Source organism: Cervus canadensis, chromosome 24, assembly GCF_019320065.1.
Source record: "Cervus canadensis isolate Bull #8, Minnesota chromosome 24, ASM1932006v1, whole genome shotgun sequence".
Classification (NCBI taxonomy): Eukaryota; Metazoa; Chordata; class Mammalia; order Artiodactyla; family Cervidae; genus Cervus; species Cervus canadensis.
The window spans coordinates 47,469,791-47,492,718 of record NC_057409.1 but is presented as its reverse complement, the minus strand read 5'-3'; the positions used below and the strand labels follow the sequence as shown (position 1 = coordinate 47,492,718).

The 22,928-nt window shown below is 41.3% G+C and overlaps 1 protein-coding gene across 2 annotated transcripts in view; it reads left to right on the top strand.

Moving 5' to 3' along the window:
* The first annotated feature begins 6,281 nt into the window (after positions 1-6,281).
* The window catches only part of PLCL1 (phospholipase C like 1 (inactive)), a 351,938-nt gene continuing 335,291 nt past the window's right edge, over positions 6,282-22,928 (top strand). Inside the window, exon 1 of one of the 2 annotated variants that reach the window (XM_043445004.1) lies at positions 6,282-7,043. In XM_043445004.1, the coding sequence (XP_043300939.1) occupies positions 6,883-7,043 (161 nt within the window). In that variant the 5' untranslated portion in view covers positions 6,282-6,882. The remainder of the gene's footprint in view (positions 7,044-22,928) is intronic. The other variant, XM_043445005.1, reaches the window with a different exon arrangement.

The window sequence follows — 22,928 nt, the reverse complement described above, 5'->3', positions numbered from 1 at the left end:
CTTCTTAATATCTTCTGCTTCTGTTAGGTCCATACCATGTCTGTCCTTTATTGTGTCCAAAGGAAAAGAGTATAAAGAAATATGACTCTATATTTTCTTCCAGTGAGTTCTATACTTGATACTAACAAGCATGAATAAACTTCATATCTTGGTGAAATTGGAGGAAGAACCCCTACCACATGCAAATAAATTTGATTTAGGTGGGAGAGAGGAGGAGAAGCCCACCCTATATTCACTCCTGCATGGCAAGTGTCAGACATCAGGAGTATGTTTGATTTGAAGAGGTTTATATTATAAAATCATACATAAAAAAGTCTCAAGTTGTTAAATAAAATAGATAAAGAAGAGATACAAGTTTTCCCATGGGCATCATTGGTGCCATTCCGGTGATAATTTCTATAAATGCCTTTGTGGCTTCTGTATCAGCAGGGAACATAACCACGACCTGAGCTCCAACTCTAGGATCCATGTCAAAGTAAGTTAATACATAGGAAATAAATCAACACTGTTTATTTTTAAATGACCTCTGCCCTGATCATACAGGCTATTCCCAGATGATTGGCCTGGGGCTCCTGAAAGTGTATTTTAGCCTCAGGGTCTACATGGAGTGATTTCCGAGGGAGTGTGTTATTGGACAAACACCTGGGCATTCCGTTCTCCTGCAGGTAGAAAAGGTTTTCCAACACCTGGATGAAATAGCAGCCATCAGGCCCTGAAGAATATTGACTGTAATTAGTGATGTCTTAAATATTGATATTTATTGCCTTTCAGTACCTGGAAGATGTATTAAACTGGTGAATTTAGATCTATTGTAAACAATTTGCAACTGATTTTTTTTTTTTTTTCCTGCTGTGAGGCTTGCAGGATCTCAGTTCTGCAACCAGAGATTGTACCGAGGACCAGGGCAGTGAAAGTGTAGAATACTAACCACTAGGCCACCAGGGAACTCTCATTTTTGTAGGACTGTTATTATGAAATGGAGTATCCTTGTACTTAGAAATAAAATTAGTTGATTTTTATGTTTTAATTACTGAAATATAAGGGATGAAGTAATGCATGTCAAAAAAGGGAAAGTCTTGAATTTTAAGAGGTTATATTAATTTCGGTTATCTTTTATTGACTCAGCATATGTTTTGCTGTTGCTGTTTAGTTGCTTAGTCGTGTCCGACTCTGTGACCCCATGGACAGTAGCTTACCAGGCTCCTCCTATTTTCCCTACAAATTACCCTACAAATTGCCCTTTTCTAACAAATCTAAATGATTAATGTGTATTGGGGAGTTCTGTGGCTGAATATAAAGATATATGTGGCTCATTAGAAAATGTTCTACTTATATTTCAATGCATCTTTGTTGTTGTTCAGTCGCTAAGTTGTGCCCGACTCTTTGCGACCCCATGGACTGCCACATGCCAGGCTTTCCTGTCTTTCACTATCTCCCCGACTTTGCTAAAATTCATGTTCATTGAATCAGTGATGCCATCCAACCATCTCATCCTCTGTCGCCGCTTCTCCTTTTGCCCTCAATCTTTCCTAGCATCAGGGGCTTTTCCAATGAGTCGACTCTGGAGAAAGGAAAAGATATACCCAACTGAGTGCACTGTTCCAGAGGATAGCAAGGAGAGATAAGAAAGCTTCTTATGTGAACAATGCAAAGAAATAGAGGAAAATAATAGAATGGAAAAGACTAGAGATCTTTCCAAGAAAATTGGAGATACCAAGGGAACATTTCATGCAAAGATGGGCACAATAAAGGACAGAAACAGTAAGGACCTAACAGAAGCAGAAGAGATTAAGAAGAGATGGCTAGAAGACACAGAAGAACTATACAAAAAAGGTCTTAATGACCTGGGTAACCATGATGCTGTGGTCACTCACCTAGAGCCAGACATCCTGGAGTGTGAAGTCAAGTGGGTCTTAGGAAGCATTACTATGAACAAAGCTAGTGAAGGTGATGAAATTCTAGTTGAGCTATTTAAAATCCTAAAATGCTGATATTAAGAGAAGAGGTAGTTGTGCCTGATGTGAGTGGTTCCAGATTTGAAGGAGTGGTTCTTCAGAATAGGTGGTCTCCAGGACCATCATGAGACTTGTACGCTATGAGAACCTTGTGTAGTAGGAAGAACCACAAGCTTTGAAGTTGTCTGGGACTCCTATCCTGGTTCTGTCACTCTGAGCAAGTGAATTGACTCTTTTGACCCTTAGTTTCCTTATCTGTAAAGTGGAGATCAGATTTCTTCATTGAGGATTATCTGGTCCATATTAACAGAAAGGAACTATAAGTTCTCCTTCCAAATGTCATTTCTTGGTAATGTATGGAAAGTCTTACTATTCTCACTGGATTTTTCTTAGGCCCACAGTTCTAGAGTGACTAACCTGAACTAAAAGGACTACCTTGACATATCTGGTCTTTGATTCCAGGCTCAGTATTTTCAGGTTTGCTGGATCTGGCTAGGTTCCCATCAGTTGTTTTTTAGTCCAATTCTCGATTTCATGTTACTCCAGTTTATTCTAATTTTGTCACTGCTTGCTTTGGATCTGCTCTGATTTTTGCCCTAGAATGGAATTCTAGGATCCTTAATGATAAGAAGTTCTTAGTGACAGAGCCATTTTTCTTTATCAGAAGCAGTAGTTTTATTCAGTCAGAGGACTGCAAAGGTGAAGATTCTGTCCACAAATATTTACTAAGCACTTACTCTGTATCAGGCATGGTTCTGGGAGCTAGAAATACAGCAATGAACAAAATAGGTCTTTATGCACACGCAGATTGTATTGTGGGGCAGAGACAGGAGGACAGCATGACAGACTATATAGAGAAACAATTCCCTGGACAGGACTGTTTATTTACAGTGACAAAATCATATGAGAAAACAAAACTGAGTAATATGCATAACATAGTATGTGTGTGAGATTGAAGGGGCAACTTGAGATTTGTGGTTAGAGAAGGCTTCTCTGAGGTGGTGATGTTTGAATTGACAGTTTATGATTCTTATTCACATCCCTTCCGCCATTACACCCACCCAGCTTCCAATGTGCCCATCAAGTGATTGTCACATTACTTGGTGAAAGATTGGATGTCAGGAGTTGTGAGTGATAGTGACTTGCAGAGTTTTTCTTTTTTTAATGAAGGTGAGGGATGTGGCTATGGTTGCTGACCTAAACAAATCTGGTTAACCTTTCTCTCGGTCTTGCCAGTGGGGCCACAGAGTAGAATCTGTGCCTGGGTAGGAGCAGGTTCAATGGAGAGTTCTTTTTAGTTTTTAACTGAAAATGTGAACATCAGGAGAAGCCTTCTGAGCTTATGCTAGAGGATCACAGAGTGAAATCTGCTAGATCAAGGTCCAACTGTATTCTCACAGCATAATAAATAGACAACAGTCTTTATGAACTGATGCTCAGAGCAAAGATTCAGAGGTGTGGTATGTATGTGTTTGCCTTCACATGAGGGTGAGACAGAATGCTGTTAAGGGAGAAAAGAGATGAGAATAACTGGACATTATCTAGTTGAAACCAGAAAAATTTTGTATACTGCGTGCTATACTTCCTAGTTTATTTTTTTGAAGATCACTGACTATAAAAATTAGTAAGGTGACACTAATTTTGATGTCAAAATATTATTAAGGTCATATACACAAATGATTTACATCGGAAGTCCCTGTAAATATATTAATATTGTAGAACAAGACAGAAATAACCACAGTTTTACATTTTTCGGGACAACCCAAAAATGAAATTTTTATTAGGGAAACACAGAAAGATGAAGCTCTGAAGGCAACTGTAGAAGACTGAAATGAAACATAATAATACTTGAATATCAAAGAAAAATGGTGATAGCTTAAAATAGGGTATATTTGTGAATATAGCAAGTAACAATATTTCTTATGAAGGCAAAGGACATGTATGGTCGTTTAATGAGCTTTCCTGGTAGCTCAGTCAGTAAACAATACTGCCTGCAGTGCAGGAGACTATGGTTCGATTCCTGGGTCAGGAAGATCCCCTGGAGAAGGAAATGGCAACTCTGGTGTTCTTGCCTGGAAAATCCTATGGATCAAGGAGCCTGGAGGGCTATAGTCCATGGGGTCACAAGAGTTGGACACGGCTTAGTGAATGAACCACCACCACCATGATCGTTTTAAATGTGGGTGCCCTTTTACATCCTTCCTTTAGTCTGTGGATTATAAAGGCAATTCAGTTCAGTTGCTCAGTCGTGTCTGACTTTTTGTGACCCCATGGACTGCAGCACACCAGGCTTCCCTGTCCATCACCAACTCCCGGAGCTTCCTCAAACTCATATCCATTGAGTCAGTGATGCCATCCAACCATCTCATCCTCTGTTGTGCCCTTCTTCTCCTGCCTTCAATCTTTCCCAGCATCAGAGTCTTTTCAAATGAGTCAGTTCTTCGCATCAGGTGGCCAAAGGATTGGAGTTTCGGCTTCAGCATCAGTCCTTCCAATGAACACCCAGGACTGATCTCCTTTAGGATGGACTGGTTGGATCTCCTTGCAGTCCAAGGGACTCTCAAGAGTCTTCTCCAACACCACAGGTCAAAAGCATTAATTCTTCGGCGTTCAGCTTTCGTTATAGTCCAACTCTCACATCCATACATGGGTTATAACATGGGTTATAACAGCAGATCGGCTGAAAGGAAGCATTGAATTTTCTCTCCTGTCGTTTTCATATGAGAAAAAAAGAAAAAATCCGTCGCTTTTATTATGCAGTTCTCAGAATCTCACTAGAGGGTGGTGTTGATCTATAACCAGAGGTTGCTAATCTGGTACATTCATTAGTAGGCTGCATTTATATTTAAAGAAAAGGTAAAATGAAACCTTCTCAGTCTTCCCTAAAAGTTGGTAAATGTCAAGTCTGAAAACTCCCAAGGGCCTCATCCAGTTCTGGCTTCTTGCAGCCCCAGAGGAGCCAGATAAAGTAGTGAAGAGATTACTGGAGGAGTTAAGTGGCAGATTCTAATTTCAGCTCCTGCTAACTAGTAGACAAGAAATTAAAGCTTTCTGGGCCTTCTTCTCATTTGGGGGGGAAAAAAAGGCCTGTGCTAGATGATCTCTACATCTCCTTGTATCTCTGAAATTCTGATATTCTAACACATTCTGAGTCTAAAGGCTGCAGAATTTCTCCTGTTCTTGGTCAAAGGCACAAGTAACATCGCAAATTATACAATTATTAATAATTAAAAATAACAATGTTATAAATGAGATTAACATAGATTCTAATATTAGAAAGTCTTTTAAATTAAAATATCAAATCTTACTAGGGAATCTCAGAGCCATCCTTTTTTCATCTATCCGAGAATTCTGTGGTTAATTTCTGTGCCTTAATGAATCATTCAAGGATATCTCTTGCTTTTTAACTTGCTGGAAATGAGCAAAATATATTTACACAGGATTATCTAGAGAGAGGAAGTTGAACCACTCATTATCAAATGTTTTAGGATGGAGATTAAATCCCTTACCTCACCTTGCACTCAGCCAACATGCATCACATATGTCTTTTCATGCTGTTCATGGGGACGACAGAGGACGAGATGGTTGGGTGGCATCACTGACTCAGTGGACATGAATTTGAGCAAGCTCCGGGAGATGGTGAAGGACAGGGAAGCTTGGTGTGTGGCAGTCCATGGGGTCGCAAAGAGTTGGACACCTTTGAGCGACTGAACAACAACAAATCCTATATGTGCTTTGTGAGGAGTCTTTCTTTACAGGGATTTAGTTGCTTCTGTTTCCTATTACCCTCGTCTTATCTAATTCCCTTTCCTTGTCATATTTATTAACAGTGCAGAGTGAACTGAAGATTTTTACATGGAACCTGAAGCAAAGTATCCAACAACAGGGTTCCAGTAAACCCTGGTTTATCTCTGCATGGACTTAACTTCTAAAGGTGAGAGTCTGCAGTTAACCCCTGATGGTTTGAAGTCACCCCAAAGTCACTGACATTAACACCCAACACCCCATTTCTTCTAAATTGCTTTGCTTTGCAAATGAAGGTTTCTTTTCCCCTCCCCTTCCCCCCACCCCCCGATTTTGCTGCATCTCCAGGGTCGTGTCGAACATCTAAACTTCTCAAAATGTACGCACACGCGAGCGTGCTCTCACACCCCACTCGAGTACACGAGCCCGGCTGGGCCGGCTCCCAGTTAGAGGACACATTCCATTCTTCGTGCTCGGGCACACCCCTCCGCAGTGGGGATTGGTCGGGCCGACCCCCCGTCGGCGAGGCGAGGCTCCTAAGAGGCCCAGACGCCTGCCAATCCCCACGGGCTGTCAAAACAAGTCTTCCCTCCCTGTCACAACAGAGCGGAGTGGAGGTCGCCGCCGCCGCCGCCGCCGCCGCCGCCGCACTTCCTGGGGCCGCTGCACCGCGGTCCCCGGGCAGGTGGCGGGTGCGCCGGGCAGCGGTCGCTGGGCTCCAGCCGTTCTCAGGCCGCGCGCGTCCTGGCCTCTGCGGCCGCCCGACCAGGCGCCCGGTGCCTTTTGTCTGGCGCAGAGCGGGCGTGTGCATCACATTTCGGACACCTCCCTCTCCTTGTCGTTTCTCCTCCCTCCTGCTCACATCTTCTCCGCCGTCCTCCCCCGCGGACTGCCGGCCTCCTGGACCAAAGCCCGCGGACGTCTCTACTCGAGCGATGCCTCGTCTCCAGAAAGTTGCCGCCGCCGCCGCCGCCGCAACCGGGCGGTGAAACAAAGTCTGGCCGGGCCGCCTCCCGGTGCAAGAGCGCACCCGTGCCCAGCGGCTGCACCCTGCTGCCGGGCGTGCCGCCTACCCGCGGGGAGCCCGAACCGCGCTCGGCCATGGCCGAGGGCGCAGCCAGCAGGGAGGGTTCAGCGCCGCCTGAAGCGGCCGGGAGCGAAGACGACCCCCGAGTGGGCCCGGATGCCATCTCCGGGGACTGCGTGGCGGCGGCCCCTGGGGGCCGGTGGAGGGACCGTCGCAGTGGGGTCTCGCTGCCCGGAGCTGCGGGGCCCCCAGCGGACAGCGAGGCCGCCCTCCTGGAGGCTGCGCGGGCGACCCCTCGGCGCAGCAGCATCATCAAGGTAAGCGAGGCTGCGCGGCCGGGGGAGCTCGGCTGGGGGTGGGCGGTGGGTGGGTCGGGGGGCTGGGGCAGGATGTACGGTGTCCGGAGGCATCGCAGGCTTAGCATTGTTTTCTCCAGTGTCCTTCATTACCAAACCTTCCTTCCTTGTCCGGAGGTTCCCAGACTGAGCTCTTGGCTGTGAGAAGCAGAAGTGACTTTTTTTTTTTTTTTTCCCTCACCGCAGAGGAAAAGTTCCATTCTGCGTCTTTGCGTTTTGATGGATGCTTTCCTTCATTTTCCCTGAAAGTTTCTCTAAACCATTGATGTAAGGAAGAAGGCAGAACTCAATATAAATGCAGACCTGCGGGAAGGTTGTGCACTGCTCTCCAACAAAAAGTTAGCTTTCCCCGCACAGTTTACCCTCAAGTGGAAAAAAAACCCCAAAACAAAGCATACAAATCTTCGAGGCTCAAACTATCTTGAGATGTCACGAAGCGTGAACCTTCCTCGTAGGCAGGCTGTTTTCAGTGGACCCTGCGGCAAAGTAAGCAAAGTAAAGAGCGAAGGTGGAGCCTAGAGTTGTGCAGAGAGCGTAACCGGAAAGCAGTAAACCCACCAAGCATCACCCCGGGCCCTCGTGGTTACCACCGCATCCAGGAGGATGCTTCCCGACCCCTCAACTACCAGTCAGGGTTTCTGTCTATCCGTTTGGCTAGCCTCATCCCTCCTCTTGTCGCTTTCTGTCTTCCTTCCACTTGGGGCTTGCTTCCTGTTTGAGATTTCATCTTGGGTTCATGACATCAGTATAAGGTCTCCTGGAATTCAGAACCTTTCCATAGGCTTTGGAAGAGGGCCTTTTAGCATAAATGCGTGAGTACATAATCTTGAGGACATGACATCAAAATTGATCTTGGAAGAACAGTCAGGATGAAACTACTTCCATATAAAAGTAAGCCGAAGATGAAAAGGATGGACTTGGAACTATCCATATTTCTATTCAATGTGCTTGTGTTAATACCTTCAAAACCCTTGTTCAGGTGAAGCTATGTGTACATCACACAAGACGTTTCTCTTTCTCCAGCTCTAAATTGTAACTCCTAGTGCCAGTGTGGCTAGACTGTTCCCACAGTCCATCCAGCTAGCTCCAAGTATGGTCTAGGCTTTTCCCCAGTACTGACACATGGACGTTTAGAGCCAAACAGGGAGATTTCTATATTAAAAGAAGGGTGGGTGGTAGTTGCAAATGACTTGTAGTAGTTTCTGTTATTTTGTGACTTTTAGATTATGTGAAGAGGAGTGTTCTCTTCTGGGTATGAATTTGGAGAAAAAGGAAACGATCCCTGCCCCCACCCCCTTTAACCTATAAGTCAGAAAGCATGTTATTTTGAAACTTAAAAAAGGCCACTTGTAGACAGTATACATTTTGGAGCCTGAGATGTAGACACTACATGTGTTGTGTGAAAACAATAGCCACAAGATAGTTTAAAATATACCATCATAAAAAGCACTGGGCTTTTTTTGTTGTAAAAGAAATGAAAGTAACAGAGTGTAAGGAGTATACAAATTCTTGCTGCTAAATTGGTAAGTTTAAAATTTTAGTATGTGCTGGTTGATATTCTTGGAAGGGTCCTTGCTGAGTAATGGTGCCTGTTTAGGTCTGAAATTTCTTTTTGTGACAAAAAAGGAAGGAGGCAACGGAGCAGCAACTTAATCTTTTCCCTGTTTAATAGTAAAATAAACATTTAATAACTGCCATTTAAAATTAAAGATACCAGGAGATGAAGTGAATTCTTCTTATCAGTTAACTTTTGTTGAAAAATTATTAATATATGCATATGATAAAAACAAATGTTGCAAAGGAGTTTGAAGGGAAAACTCCCAGCCACTCCCCATTCCCACTTACAAAGTCCACCCCAATAGCTGTTAACATGTTCTTGTGTACCATTCCAGAAATATTCCATATATAAGCATATGTAGCTGTATATATCTGTGGTGAACTACCAGTGCTGCTGATTTATGTAATAAAATTTGGCTAGAGTTTTTACAGGGTTTATATATTCAGACTACTCCAGACATTTTGATGTCTGGAGAGTTGTCTAAGGTCATTGTGATGCATCTGTTAATCTTCAAAGATAACCTATAGGTCATTGGTCCTTGGAGTCTATTCCCAGAGGCCTCCTTATCTTCCAGTGGGGAAAGGGACAGGTGATGGGTCCTGTTTCACTCCTCCTCTGCCATCAAGGACATCTCAGAATCTGTCACTCCATGGTTTGTTCACTTTAGCGCAATAAAAATGAGAGTTTCTAAAAAAGGTCTAGATCATAAGAAGTAAATAGTACATGCTTCTCTATTGAGAAAAGATTGCTTTCTTTGTTGTTTTTCCAAGAGTTATTTTTATTTGGCATTGAAACATACACAAAAAGAAAGGCTTTAGTACATTTTATATTAATCAAACTATTAAATGCTGTTCCGGATAGCCTTAGTACAGTGATAATTGATATTCATGGTCATAACTCTGAGCCACTGAAAGATTGTGAATCATCAAATATCAAATTCTTTTCAGCTCAGTTTAGGGTATTGTTTCTATTCTAATTTGACTGCTAATTCTCTGTAAACTTGAATATTAGATAAATCAGAATACTGCATTCCTCTATCATGCCAGAAAACAGACTGTCTTGTATATTAATAGAAAGAATGTTTTCAGTAAATTTGCCCTCCCTAATTTGTGAAAACATGTGTTTAGTTGAGAAAACAATTTTCCTCTGAGCTGATGAAAACAATAACATTTATCTTTACACATTTTTTGAAAATCTTTCTACTGTAATTATATTTCTTCCCTTAAATGCCCAGTCCTAAGTTTTGAAAAATTTAATGTGAGAGTTAAACTATGTTCTCTCTAACCTGTCCATTTTCCCCTGTGTTTTTCTGTGTAATTTTTTTTACAGCATTGACATTGATAAATGTTGCATGTTTTTTGGTAAGTGTATTGTTGTATACCACAATATTATATAAACTCCATCTTAATTGCTTCTTTATGACTTGTGGTTTAAAATGACAAGTATAGTTACTTGCAGGGTTTAGAATATCTAGTAATTAAATACTGTTGTACTTTCAAATATACTTCTACCTAAGAAATTAGACCAATTAACTATCTGGTATTTGATATAAAATTTATTTATTTAAAATATTTAGCATTCTAGATTGTAGTTTATCACTATTACTCTATAACAGAAAATTTGGGAAATAGAAAGCAGTGTAGCTTGCTTCCTATACTATTGGGTTCGCCAAAAATTTCATTTGGGTTTGTCCATAAGTTGTAACAAAAAATATGAACAAACTTCTGGCCACTGAATAGATGATGGGAATTGAGGTACATACGTGTTTTAAAAATAGCATATTTTTAAAGTAAGACTTTTAAAATAAGTCTCTCAATAGTTGAGAGACTTCCCTGGTGAGAGACTGGACCCTGGTGTGGTCCAGTGGTGAAGACTCCACATTTCCAGTTCAGGGGGCTTGTGTTGGATCTCTGGTCAGGGAACTGAGATCTCACAGACTGCAAAGCCAAGGGAAAAAAAAAAGCAAATGATTTATCTCCCGTTATATGTAATGTATTGAAGAGTCCTACTTTTTTCCATTTCCTTTTGCTTCTGCTTCAGTGTGAACTCTTGAGAAGAAATTATCACTTGGATCCCATGGGCATAAGTGTGTGGGTTGAAGACAGAAGTTGGAAATAAGGTGCTGAGATGTTCACTGAAGCAGCTAAAGTAGCGACTTCCATGTTGCTCGTGTCTCATATCATGGCCAGTCTTATTCTGTCATGTTCATTGCGATTGTGGGGCTGATGTAGGGGGTTTCTGAGCTGCAGCCTCAAAGGTGCTCCTTGGGTACCTGCTGACCCATATCAAAATTATGGCTCTCCTCAGAGGAGAACGGGATGTGAATCAGGTACTAAACTAGGAGCTTTCATACATTATAATCACTTAATCCTCACAGCAAACTCTCTGAAGTAGAGAAGGGAGGCATGGAGAACTCCTGATACAATGTGGAGTCAGGATTCCTACCCATGTCTGAAAACTTGTGGTTTCATGCTGATTCTCAGATGCAGAGAAAGCCATGATCCATGAACACATTTTAGGTTAGAAGTAACGTGAACATCTAAGAAAGTGGCAGATTCTTGGGCTCCAAGGTTTGTGGGTAAACTCTCTTTTCTCTGCTTCACCTCTCCAAATCAGAAAATCTTGAAATGGATGACTCTAGACAGCTTCCTTTGTGGCTCAGCTAGTAAAGAGTCTGCCTGCAATGCAGGAGACCTGAGTTCAATCCCTGGGTTGGGAAGATCCTCTGGAGAAGGGAAAGGCTACCCACTCCAGTATTCTGGCCTAGAGAATCCCATGGACGGTCCATGGGGTTGCAAAGAGTTGGATACGACTGAGCAACTTTCAGTTCAGTTCAGTCAGAAAGAGATTGCAGACGCTCTTGTCTTTGGTCATTTTGTTAGGCCTGCACTGTAGTTTGAAAGGCAGAGAAGCTTGGCAGATGTTCTACTTGTTGTCAATATATGAAGGTCACACCTGTTCTTTTATGCCTGACCCACTTCTCCCCTTCTCACGCAGCAGTTGAGTTTGTGAAGGATTGTATTCTCTTTTAGACTCATTATGGGGCATAGTAAAAGTGAAAGTGAAAGTCGTTCAGTTGTGTCAGACTCTTTGCGACCCCATGGACCATACCATCCATGGAATTCTCCAGGCCAGAATACTGGGGTGGGTAGCCGTTCCCTTCTGCAGGGGATCTTCCCGACCCAAGGATCAAACCCAGGTCTCCCACATTGCAGGCGGATTCTTTACCAGCTGGGCCACAAGGTAAGCCCAACAATACTGGAGTGGGTAGCCTATCTCTTCTCCAGAGGATCTTCCTGACCCAGGAATTGAACCAGAGTCTCCTGCATCACATGCGGATTCTTTACCAACTGAGCTATCAGGGAAGCCCATGCTATATGGGGCATAGGAGTATGTATTACTCTAGAGGAGTAATGAAATAAGGGATGTTGTGTGGGAGGTCTGAAAATATTTTTTTATAGGGACAGTTATGAAGGGAGTGATGTGTGATTGAGAAATAACTCAAAAATTTTAGACACACTATAAGTTAAATAGGCTTCTGTAACTTGGCATGGGAATTAATCAGCATTTATAGACTTTTTTGCCTGTAGAAATATGTTAAACGTTCTAAAAAAATCAACTTACGGGTAAATGTTGGATAAACAACATGGTTATACAGCGGTGCCCCCAGCCTTACTGGGTGCCATGAGTGTGTCCTGGTGGTTTCCATTGTGGATGCCCCTTCTGGGGTATGATTCGTAAGTGGCATTGGACTTCTTGCTTGGATTTGTTTTGTTATGCCAGTAGCTTCAGTTAGAGTATTAATTTTCCTGAAATTGCCATAGAAACATGGTCACATTTCACCTTAGAAGTGGTTGTTTCTCATAGGGGTGCCTTTCTGGTGTGATTTCTTACAGCATCTCTCAAGAGAATTCAGAATAAAATTTAGATAAAGAACCTTGTATTGTTTTGATGAGAGACTTTTAGAAGTACCTGTTGATTAGTGCTTCCTACTATTATCAGAATTTATAAGAATTTTTTACTTTCTTGAAAAATGTATTAAGGTTTAAAAAGTAGAATTTAATTGCATAGCCATTGAGAGGTTAAACATACATTGCAATTAAGACTGAAGAATTGTTTTCTCAGCCTTTCCCCCTTTACAGTAGAGAAAACAAGTAATTAAATTTTGTACAGTAAAATGTCAATTGAACATTTATTTCCAAATAACACCTTAGGCACCACAGACTATTATGAGAAGACATTAGGGACAGCTGATTTTACCTTTGGTACCACAGAACAAACACTCCATTGATGCTTCTAGGTAATGTTGGAGCAACTGGTCAGGCAGTAGGCTGGGGAGTAATTCAAAGAAAGAATTACAGCAGGCTTCCCTGCTCCCCCAGTGACTCTTCAGTTTTAATAATGGTGAATGTTAAACATAATTCCATTTTCAGGATCAATATCTAAGTTGAGACCTGTATAAGATTGTACATTAAAAAAATTATTCAGCTTAAAATGACTAAGGGGCAGGAGTAAAATTCCTTTCTGAGTTTTCCACTGGGATCTCACCACTAGTAAATGAACCATTGGTTACTAGATGGAGAGAATAATTTGATTGCACTTCCAATCTAAGGTAATAATAAATTAGTAAACTTATTACAATGAAACCTGTCAGTTCTACATAATCTCATATTTAATGTTTTCTAATAATGTAAAAAAAGATATATTTGTAGCTTTTTTCAAATCTTATTTATCTTTGCGGGGCTTCCCAGGTGGCACTAATGGTATAGAATCTACCTGCCAATACAGGCGGAGAAGGCATTGGCACCCCACTCCAGTACTTTCGCCTGGAAAATCCCATGTATGGAGGAGCCTGGTGGGCTGCAGTCAGTGGGGTCGCTAAGCGTCGGACACGACTGAGCGACTTCACTTTCACTTTTCACTTTCATGCATTGGAGAAGGAAATGGCAGCCCACTCCAGTGTTCTTGACTGGAGAATCCCAGGGACGGGGGAGCCTGGTGGGCTGCCGTCTATGGGGTCACGCAGAGTTGGACACGAGTGAAGTGACTTAGCAGCAGCAGCAGCAGCCAATACAGGAGACATAAGAGATTAGGGTTTGATCCCTGGGTCGTAAAGATCCCCTGGAGGAGGGCATGACAATCCACTCCAGTATTCTTGCCTGGAGAATCCCATGAACAGAGGAGCCTAGCAGGCTACAGTCCATAGGGTTGCAAAGAGTCGGACATGACTGAAGCAACTTAGTATGTATGCATGCACGTTTATCTTTGCATCCCAGTTCATCTCTGTATCCTAGTTACTATGAAGGTTATGATAGACATAATTTATTGTAATTAACAGATTACAATATACAATAAAAACAATTAGAACTGAATGGTCAAGTTCTATAACGACAACATTCTCTTAAGTCTTGGCCAATGTATTGTGTATTTCAGCTAACATTTGATGGCAACAAAATAATAATGGGACAAAATATTGGAGTAGTCCCTTGGATTTAAATTAGAATTTGATTTGTACTTTAATCTGTAGCATTTTATGTGGATGTATAAGAGAGAGATAATCTAGTTTATTTTCCATTAGTACCATTATAACTAACCTCACTTATAATTAATCTAGCATTATTTTGAGATAAGTAGGATTGTATGTGATGAGTAGAAAGTAATCATTATTTTTATTATCATTATCACTCCAGAAAGAAGAAAGGCAAGTTAATTTTGAAAACAAAACAATCCATCCAAAATGAAACAACATAACAACTAAACTATTTTAATAAGTGCACTTAGTCCCCAAAGATTTCTTAATTTGTATTTGTGAATTTGTGGAAGTGTATGCCTTTCACTGGCAAGGGTATTGTGTTTTTCCTTAACCATACAACTTGGTATTCAAGATACCTTTGACAGATAATATCTATTTTCTTAATTCTTTCACACTGACTTGCTCAGAAGCCTTTTAAAAGGTGCTAAATCTGCACTAAGCTAAGCCTGAAGAGCACTACACTAAGTGTGAAAAGTGAAAGTGTTAGTCGCTCAGTCGTGTCCGACTCTTTGTGGCCCCGTGGACTGTAGCCCGCCAGGCTCCTCTGTCCGTGGAACTCACCAGGCAAGGAGACTGGAGTGGGTTGCCATTCCCTTCTCCAGGGGATCGTCCCAGCCCAGGGATCGAAGCTGGGTCTCCTGCATTGCAACAGATTCTTTACCCTCTGAGCCACCAGAGAAGGCCAGACTAAGCCCAGGTGGTATATTTAAGTAGGCACACTTGTACCGTTGTATGGTACTATATAATGGTTAGAAACGATGGTGGGATTATATCTCAGAGCATCTTCTCTGTGAGATGTTGAGGAAGATACATGCACAAGGAAGGCAAAAGGAGACCAAAAACAAACCCTTTACTGTCAGCTGGGACCAAGATTACAAGGCAGAACTCTAGAAAAACTGGACTTGATCATGTTATAGGTACTTTCTTCAAGACTCAAGTGATTTCAAACCGAAGCAGGCCAAATAGCCTGTGCCCTTAAAATCCACATCTCCCATCTCAGATCTGGCGCATGAGAATGAGGGTGGGCTGCCCAGAAGAGCGGCCCATTGGGCGAGAGAGTAAGCAGTCCGCAGGAGGAGAACGTGTGTCCCCTCTGTGCCTCTCCAGGCTCAGGCTGGGCTGGGGCCTGAGCTCAGGAGAAGGACAGCTGTGTGAGAAGAGAGAGTGGGCTGCCTTGCTCTGCTCCCTTGGGTCAGCCTGTTGCTGGGTGAGGGGAGAGAGGAGACCCTGCTATGTACACTCTGACCTTTATCTTCGAAAGCCTCACCTCCATAAAACAGTCTATCAGTGCCCTTGAACCTTCTGTCTTGTAATCATTTACTCGTTTTTGGAGGAGATAGTAGGGGCAGAAGTGGTGGGGTGGGGTGGGGTGGGGAATGAAGTTCGGCAGTCTGTGCTCCCCCTGGAGACTGACATACAAGATTCAAAGACACCTTCAGCATTTGGTGAACTCCCCTTTTGAAATACTTTGGAATTATTGATTCCATGCTATAATTAAATAGTATATATTTAAATATGTTATTAATAATTAAATGCTTTATTTTTATGTTTAATAGATAAAATACCCAGTACATCTTGCAGAGATTTTCCTATCGAGAAATTTTCTTATAATGACAGCAAATGCTTATTTAAGTAATGAGTCTGGCATTGTTCAATCAATGTATATTCATTCATTCAATCCTCATAATAACCTTATGAACTTAGTGTTTTTGCTTGTTATTTCCCTTTTCACAGTTGGAGAGATACTATATGACTTGCCGAAGGTCACTTAGCTAGTAAATGGCAGAGCGAAGAAATGTACCCAAATGGTTTAGCTCCATAGGTTGCTTTTAATCTTTATACTATATATCCTGCTAAATAATATTGATTTAAACCTAGCTAGTATGCATGAAATAGCAGACATTATATAGCTACCTTAAAAACTAAGTTTAGCTGATAAGTCAAAAAGAAGCAATTCTGAAAACAACTTTGGGAAACTCTATTAAGGATTTTTTTGCTTATGTTTTTTTTTTAGCTTCTTAACCTTTCATGTAAAATGCCCATGACTTTACAGTAATATGGTACTCCACTCCACTTTCCCTTGAGAGAATGGAATTTCTCTCAGTATATTTTTACTCTTTTCCAGAATAAACATCTTTACCATGAAGCAACAATTTATGATCCAACTTTGCTATAAATTATACAGGTTAAGGATGGACTGTTACTTCATTAATGCAAACTGATATGATTTATTTTATAGTTTGATAGTTTTGTCTTCCAGCATCAATAAATCAAAAAGATGTACCTGAGTTTTTAATCCAGGGAAGTTGTAATTTTGATAAGTGGTAGTAGATATGATGCTGTATGATTCAGATTTCTTCCCAATTACATTTGAGGTAGGTGAGTTCATCATACATATGAGGAATATTTGAGGAATTTCATTAAACTGAAAGTCTGTTTAATCATTTAATTCCTTTTTTGGGGGTGGAAATTTCAAAGTCAGTATGTGGGAAATTTAAATATGTGAGTATGTTGTGAAATTACTGTGCTCGTGGCTACTTTATTGTGTTGATGGGAATGAGTCCATTCTGCCATGCAGAGATACAGTACTATGGCCAGATGGTACCCAGAGGTTTATCCCCATCACTTGGAGACTGGCCAGGGTTAAAGGCACAGTCAGCTCTCTTGCTGAGACACTCCTCATATGTCAGCTTTAATTATCTGTCTGTGGTTATGTTAAATTATTGAAGGGCATGGGACTTTGGCTTTTTCTTTCTCTTCTCTCTCTCTCCCCCTGTCTTTTCTCTGTTGCAGCATTTGCACAATAAGACATTTGGTCACTTTCTCTTAAAGTGTTTTTCTTTTTTTTTTGAAAAAACAATGAGGCTTTCCCCAAACATCTGAAACTTACAAGAACTATTTTCCCTAATACCCTTTTATGTTCAGTTAGTGTGGAATCAGCCTCGTTTTGTGATAAATGCAGTGGTGTGTATGTGTGTACACACTTAAGCTAGACATACTAAAAGAAACCTCAACAGCAGGTGACCTTTTGACCCCCAGCTTTCTGTCCTATGGCTGAGGTGATGGTCTTTATCCAATGACATATTTATTGTGAAAGTAATTGCATGGGCTATGAGAAGTCAAAAGTATTAGCAGTTAAGTTACACCACAACTTGAGATTTCTATGGTTTGGGGAGAAAAGAAAGAGGATCAATGTGTGCTAAAGAGAAAGAAATCAGATAGGACCATGTTTATAAATGGGCACAGTAATGTTTCAATAAATAGTTCTTTACCTGGATCATTCTGCCTGAAGTTGTACATTTGGAAATACAAAGTTTGGAGATTTTCTTGGCATTTTGGTTCTGGAGAGTCTTTAAACTAACACCTCACTCCATCACACAGCTAATGATGAATACTCAGCACAGGGCCCTTGAGCCTAGAGATTCCTGGGAAGAATCTAGAAAGAACTGGTCTCAGTTGTTGGGAATGCTTGGCATTAAAGGCAAGTTACGTCTGTTTTTCTGTTTCCCTAGCCCCAGCCCTAGGAAAGTCCAAGGGAATTCATCAGAGTTCCTCCATCAGCATGATAGGGTCACCAATACAGAGAAATGGCTTCTGGGAAACAAGACATCATAGAAATTGGTATAACAGAATGGAAGTAGTTGTGAGTGCTTGTATTAGCTGTCACAGCTTAAAACAAAAGACTCTATGATTCCACAGACGCAGGGGACTGTGAACTGTTGTGTTCAGACACCCCTTACGCTCTTGCGGAGAGGCAGCCTTCACTGCTGATCTTGCCCACCCCACTTTCCCAGGCTGAACAAGGGGAGGACTTCCAGGCAGGAGGTGACCTTGGAAGGGAACCTGTTCCTTCCACTTTCCTAATTTTGGGTGGAAGAGCTCATGACCCTTTTCGAAGCTGAGAGAGAAAGGACTCAAGAGAATCATGCGTAAAGATTGGGCAGATAATGGTGGTAGCATCCAACAGCTCCTCTCTCCGCCAAGTCTCCCTGTAAGTTGGGACTGATGCTCATCTCTTCTCTGGAACATGCTGAATTGCCAGACCAGCAGAGCTCTTCTGCTGTCCGAGTTCCTGAGTGTGGATAGAGGTGACACTGTCAAAGATGGCCAGGATGTTGCTAGTGCCCCATCCAAGAAGCTATTTGAACAGAGGGACTCTAGTAACAAAAGACTGGGGCAGGGGCTGGGTAAGTGGTGGGAGAAAGAGGTCAGTGTCCAAGCCAGATCTCTAAAGCCAGTTTGATGAATGTATAGTAAGAAGAGCGCTGTAGAGAAACAACATCTCCGCATAGAGTCAGCAGGTGGATGCCTGCCTTATAGAGAGAATCAATAGTTCAGTGTTAACCTGAGAGGCAGAGAAACCCAACCCAGTGGGGCCTGCAGCATCCCTCTGATGCCATCTTTAGAGAGACCATGGTCTGTCCTATCCATCCTCCAGCCCAACCCTAGAAAGGAAGTCTAGGGAGGAAGAGAAAGAGAGAAGTGGGTAGACTAGACCTACCCTCTGCTGCAGCAACCACCACCACTGTTTCCGCTTGCTTTGGGGGGTATGGAATGGAAAGAAGACCTTGAACTGAACTTGAGATTGAAGTTTTAAATGAATAGGAATGAGTTTTTTAAGGACTTGAAAAAGTGAAAGTCACTCAGTGATGTCCGACTCTTTGCGACCCAATGGATTATTCAGTCAATGGAATTCTCCAGGCCAGAACACTGAAGTGGGTAGCCTTTCCCTTCTCCAGGGGATCTTCTCAACCCAGGGATTGAACCCGGGTCTCCCTCACTGCAGGCAGATTCTTTACCAGTTGAGCCACAAGGGAAGCCCAAGAATACTGGAGTGGGTAACCTATCCCTTCTCCAGGGGATCTTCCTGACCCAGGAATCCAACGGAGGTCTCCTGCATTGCAGGTGGATTCTTCACCAGCTGAGCTATATTGTGAAATCTGAGTGAGGTCAGTTATGAGTAGTAACTGGAGTACCCAGGGGCAAGGGGATATGAGATGGCATAGTTGGGAGGGAGCTGTTGTGGGAAAAATAAAGCTCACTGGACTTCTTTGGCTGTCCAGTGCTTAAGATTCTGTGCTTCCAATGCAGGGGGCATGGATTCGATCCCTGGTCTGGGAACTAAGATCCTGCTTGTTACGTGGTGCAGCAAAAACCAAACCAAACCAAACAAGCTCACTTGTTTGTACTCCAGCAACTTAAGACTGCTTAATTATCCAATTACATTATTATAGAACTGGAGAGCTTGAGATCATTCTCTAATTCTACCCCTTCATTTATTAAGCGTGGCTGTCCACGATCTCTCCCATTCTTCCAGAGAGCCACTAGAGGTATTGTTTATGGCACCATGGATAGGTTATGGAGGGTTATGGAGGGTTCTTTTACAATTTCATGGTGTAGAATAATAACAAGCCCCACAATTGTCAAGATCTTACATTATTTTTTTAATTCTTATAGCAGTTGGAAAAACATGGCTGTGGTTATCATTTCAACCTTACAGATAAGGAAGCCAAAGCTCTGAGAGGTAGAGAAACATCCAGGTCTCCCAGATATTAAGTATGTCTGTGTTTGGTAGGGTAGAGGTGGGGGAGGGCAGAATTTTTTCCTCCCTATTTTCTTTATTCCTCAAACTTGCAACCACCAGTAACCCAGGTTTCTAAAAAACAATGATTTAAGAATATGTTAATCTGGTTACATGGGCCAGAGTTAAAGCAAAGTTAAGGTGGTTCAACCTTGCACTGTTCTGTGATGAAAGCAACCATCATCAACTGAGCTAGGGACACATATTTAAGTTGAAAGTCAGAAGGATCTAACACACAGTGATAGATTTGAGGGGACCGCTTTGGCATACTTTGGAGGTTTGGGTTTCTTACTCTTCAAAAGCTACATTTTAGAAACCCTAAATATTAGTTTTCTATTGTTGCTTTAGCAAATTATCACCGTGTCTTTAAATAGTATGTATTTGTTATCTTATAGTTCTAGAAGTCTGCAGCCTGAAATGTGTCTTGCTGTGCTAAAATTAAGGTGTTGGCAGGGCTGTGTTCCTTTTGGGGCTTCTCTGGTGGCTCAGGGGTAAAGAATCTGCCTGCAGTGCAGGAGACCTGGGTTCCATCCCTGGTTCGGAGAGACCCCCTGGAGAAGGGAACGGCAGTCCACTCCAGTATTCTTGCCTGGAGAATTCCATGGACAGAGGAGTCTGGTGGGCTGGGGAAAATCCATTCTCTTGCCCCTTTCAGCTTCTAGAATCTGCTACATTCTTTGGATCCTGGCCCCTTCCGTTTTCAAAGACAGCAACAGCCAGTGAAGTCTTTCTCACATCATACTACCTTACCCTGCTCCATGCTAACTCTTCTCTCTCTTCCATCTTTAAGTATCTTTCTGATTACACTGGACTCACCTGCATAATCCAAGATGATCTTCCTATTTTAAAGTTAGTTGATTAGTAATCTTAGTTCCATCTGTAACCTTCTTTGTCATGGAACCTAATATGGAACTTGTCATGGAACCAAATTCTGAGGAATAGGACATAAAAATCTTTGGGGACCATTATTCTATCATATCCTGGTTTCAGAACTAGGTCATTGTTGTGATGATTTTTTCCCATTCTAAATGAACTTTATTAAGATTATTTAAATATAAATATAATTGGTTACAATATGAACACTCTACTGGATTAAGATTTAGGATTTTAATAGTAGTTTTAATAAAATAGTTTATGGATCTTAGGAACATTTTAACCAAATCTGCATTTTTACTTTATTATGATATACTTTTTATACTTTAAAATATAGGGCTTTAGTAGACAATTAACTAAAAGAATCCTTACAGTTTACCTCATAATAGTTGAATCTACCTCTTAATAGGTCTGAAAACGGACTTAGAGGGATTATTGACTTCCTCAAATCATAAAGCAAATTGATGGAGAACTAGTACCAACATCTTCCAACTTCTTATAACCTGAACTTCATAAGATTTAAAAAGAAGGGGATCCAGATTTCTGGATTTTATACTTAATATATTCTTCACAAGAACTGAAGAATGACTTTCAGGTTCTCACAACATCCTTGTGCCCTTGACTTGACTCTGAGTACTTCTGAAAACTCTCTGGGAAAATTGGTTGAACTGATCTGTCTTTGGGGCAGATGTTCACTTTGGGGCAGATATCTTCACTGTTAAAAGTTTATAACTTTATAAACTATAATTAGGAAGAAGACGTGATGTTCCAAACTGAGGAAGATTTTTTTCTGTGGTTAAAGATGTAGGTTTTTTTTTTTTTCTTTAAGAAGTTTTTTGATGAGTCCTCATGGCTAGTGTGTAGAATCAGTTATTTAATTTACCTCTTTTTAACTTAATTGAATAAGTTTCAATAGAGGAATTACATTGTAGAAGCTACTCATAATAGCCATACACAAAACACAGCCTTACCTGGGCCACTACCTGCGTTTCTGTATGTACTGTCCGAGAAAGCGAGTTTCCAGCCTGTATGGCAAAGCAAACTGTTAAAATAAGAATAAACCCAGTTTCCTCCGTAGTGCATATGTTAGAGAGTAATTTCCAGGCAAGCTCACATCATAGAGAACCAATTGCTATCTGGTTTCATGGACAGTAATACCAGTTTGTGGAATGTTTTCCATTGTATAAAGCCTATTAAAAGCCATAAGAGAAAAATAGCATTCACCACTGACATTAGGATTAACTGAGAATGGGGTGGCATTAAATAAAATGTAAAAAGTTTGAATCATAATTTAAAAAATCCTGGACCTAGATATTGGATATTTATTTGTACAAAATAAAAACTTTGCACTGGATATTTTTGTTGTTCTGAAGTCCTTCAAGAAAAGTCTGGAGAAAACCAAACAGTGATTTAAGTCCTTTAACAACCATGTCTAATATGTCATTATCTTTTAAAAATCTGCTTTCTTGTGAGGAATGAAACATTGTTCTGAGGCTTCTTACGGACATAAAAGCTCAGCTTTGTGTTTATCTGATTATGTCTTAAATCCTTCTGAGCTCTTGTTCATGGTTTCAGTTTTGATTTTTAGATTTTACAGTTGAAAATGACTTGAGCATTTTAAAGGACAAGTCGATGACTAAGGCAGATTATTTGTCTTATTCCTATAAGGATCTTGGTGCTATGACCCTCAAGGGACTGTCTTTGTAGTTTTCTTCAAATACCCTTGTTTTGTCATTTGGATGTTTTCTTTCATTATGTTTCATCTTCTAGAAAGTGTCATTGGTAGTACAAACAAAAGCATTGTTTGCTTTCATGGCTGGCTTGATCTACATCAGAATTTTAAATTTCACTATTAAAAGTCTTTATTGAAAGAGGAATTTAAGTGAGAATGTTTATACATGAATCTTTGGGCCTTTGGAATGAGGGAGTTCACGCTCCATATTTATAAATACTTGCATTTATTGGGAAGCTAAGTTGCTCTAGCAAACATATGTTGACTGGAACAATATTAGAGGCTATCTCTAATAGCGTTCTGTAACTAGGCTGGTTCTTCTCAATCGAGTAAGTAGCTCTGATCCATACAGAAGCTCAAGGATCCAGTTTCATTTTGTCTCCCTTTTGGCCATCCTCTAGGATGGTTCTGTCCCTTTGATTAAACTGGCCCCCCATCACATCCCCCTTCTGTACCATACGTACGAAGAGGGAAAAAGAAAGGAGGGAAACAACTTTATTTTAGGGAAACAACTGTATTTTAAGGAAGTTATCTGTAACTTGCATATATCACTTCTACTTTTATTCCCT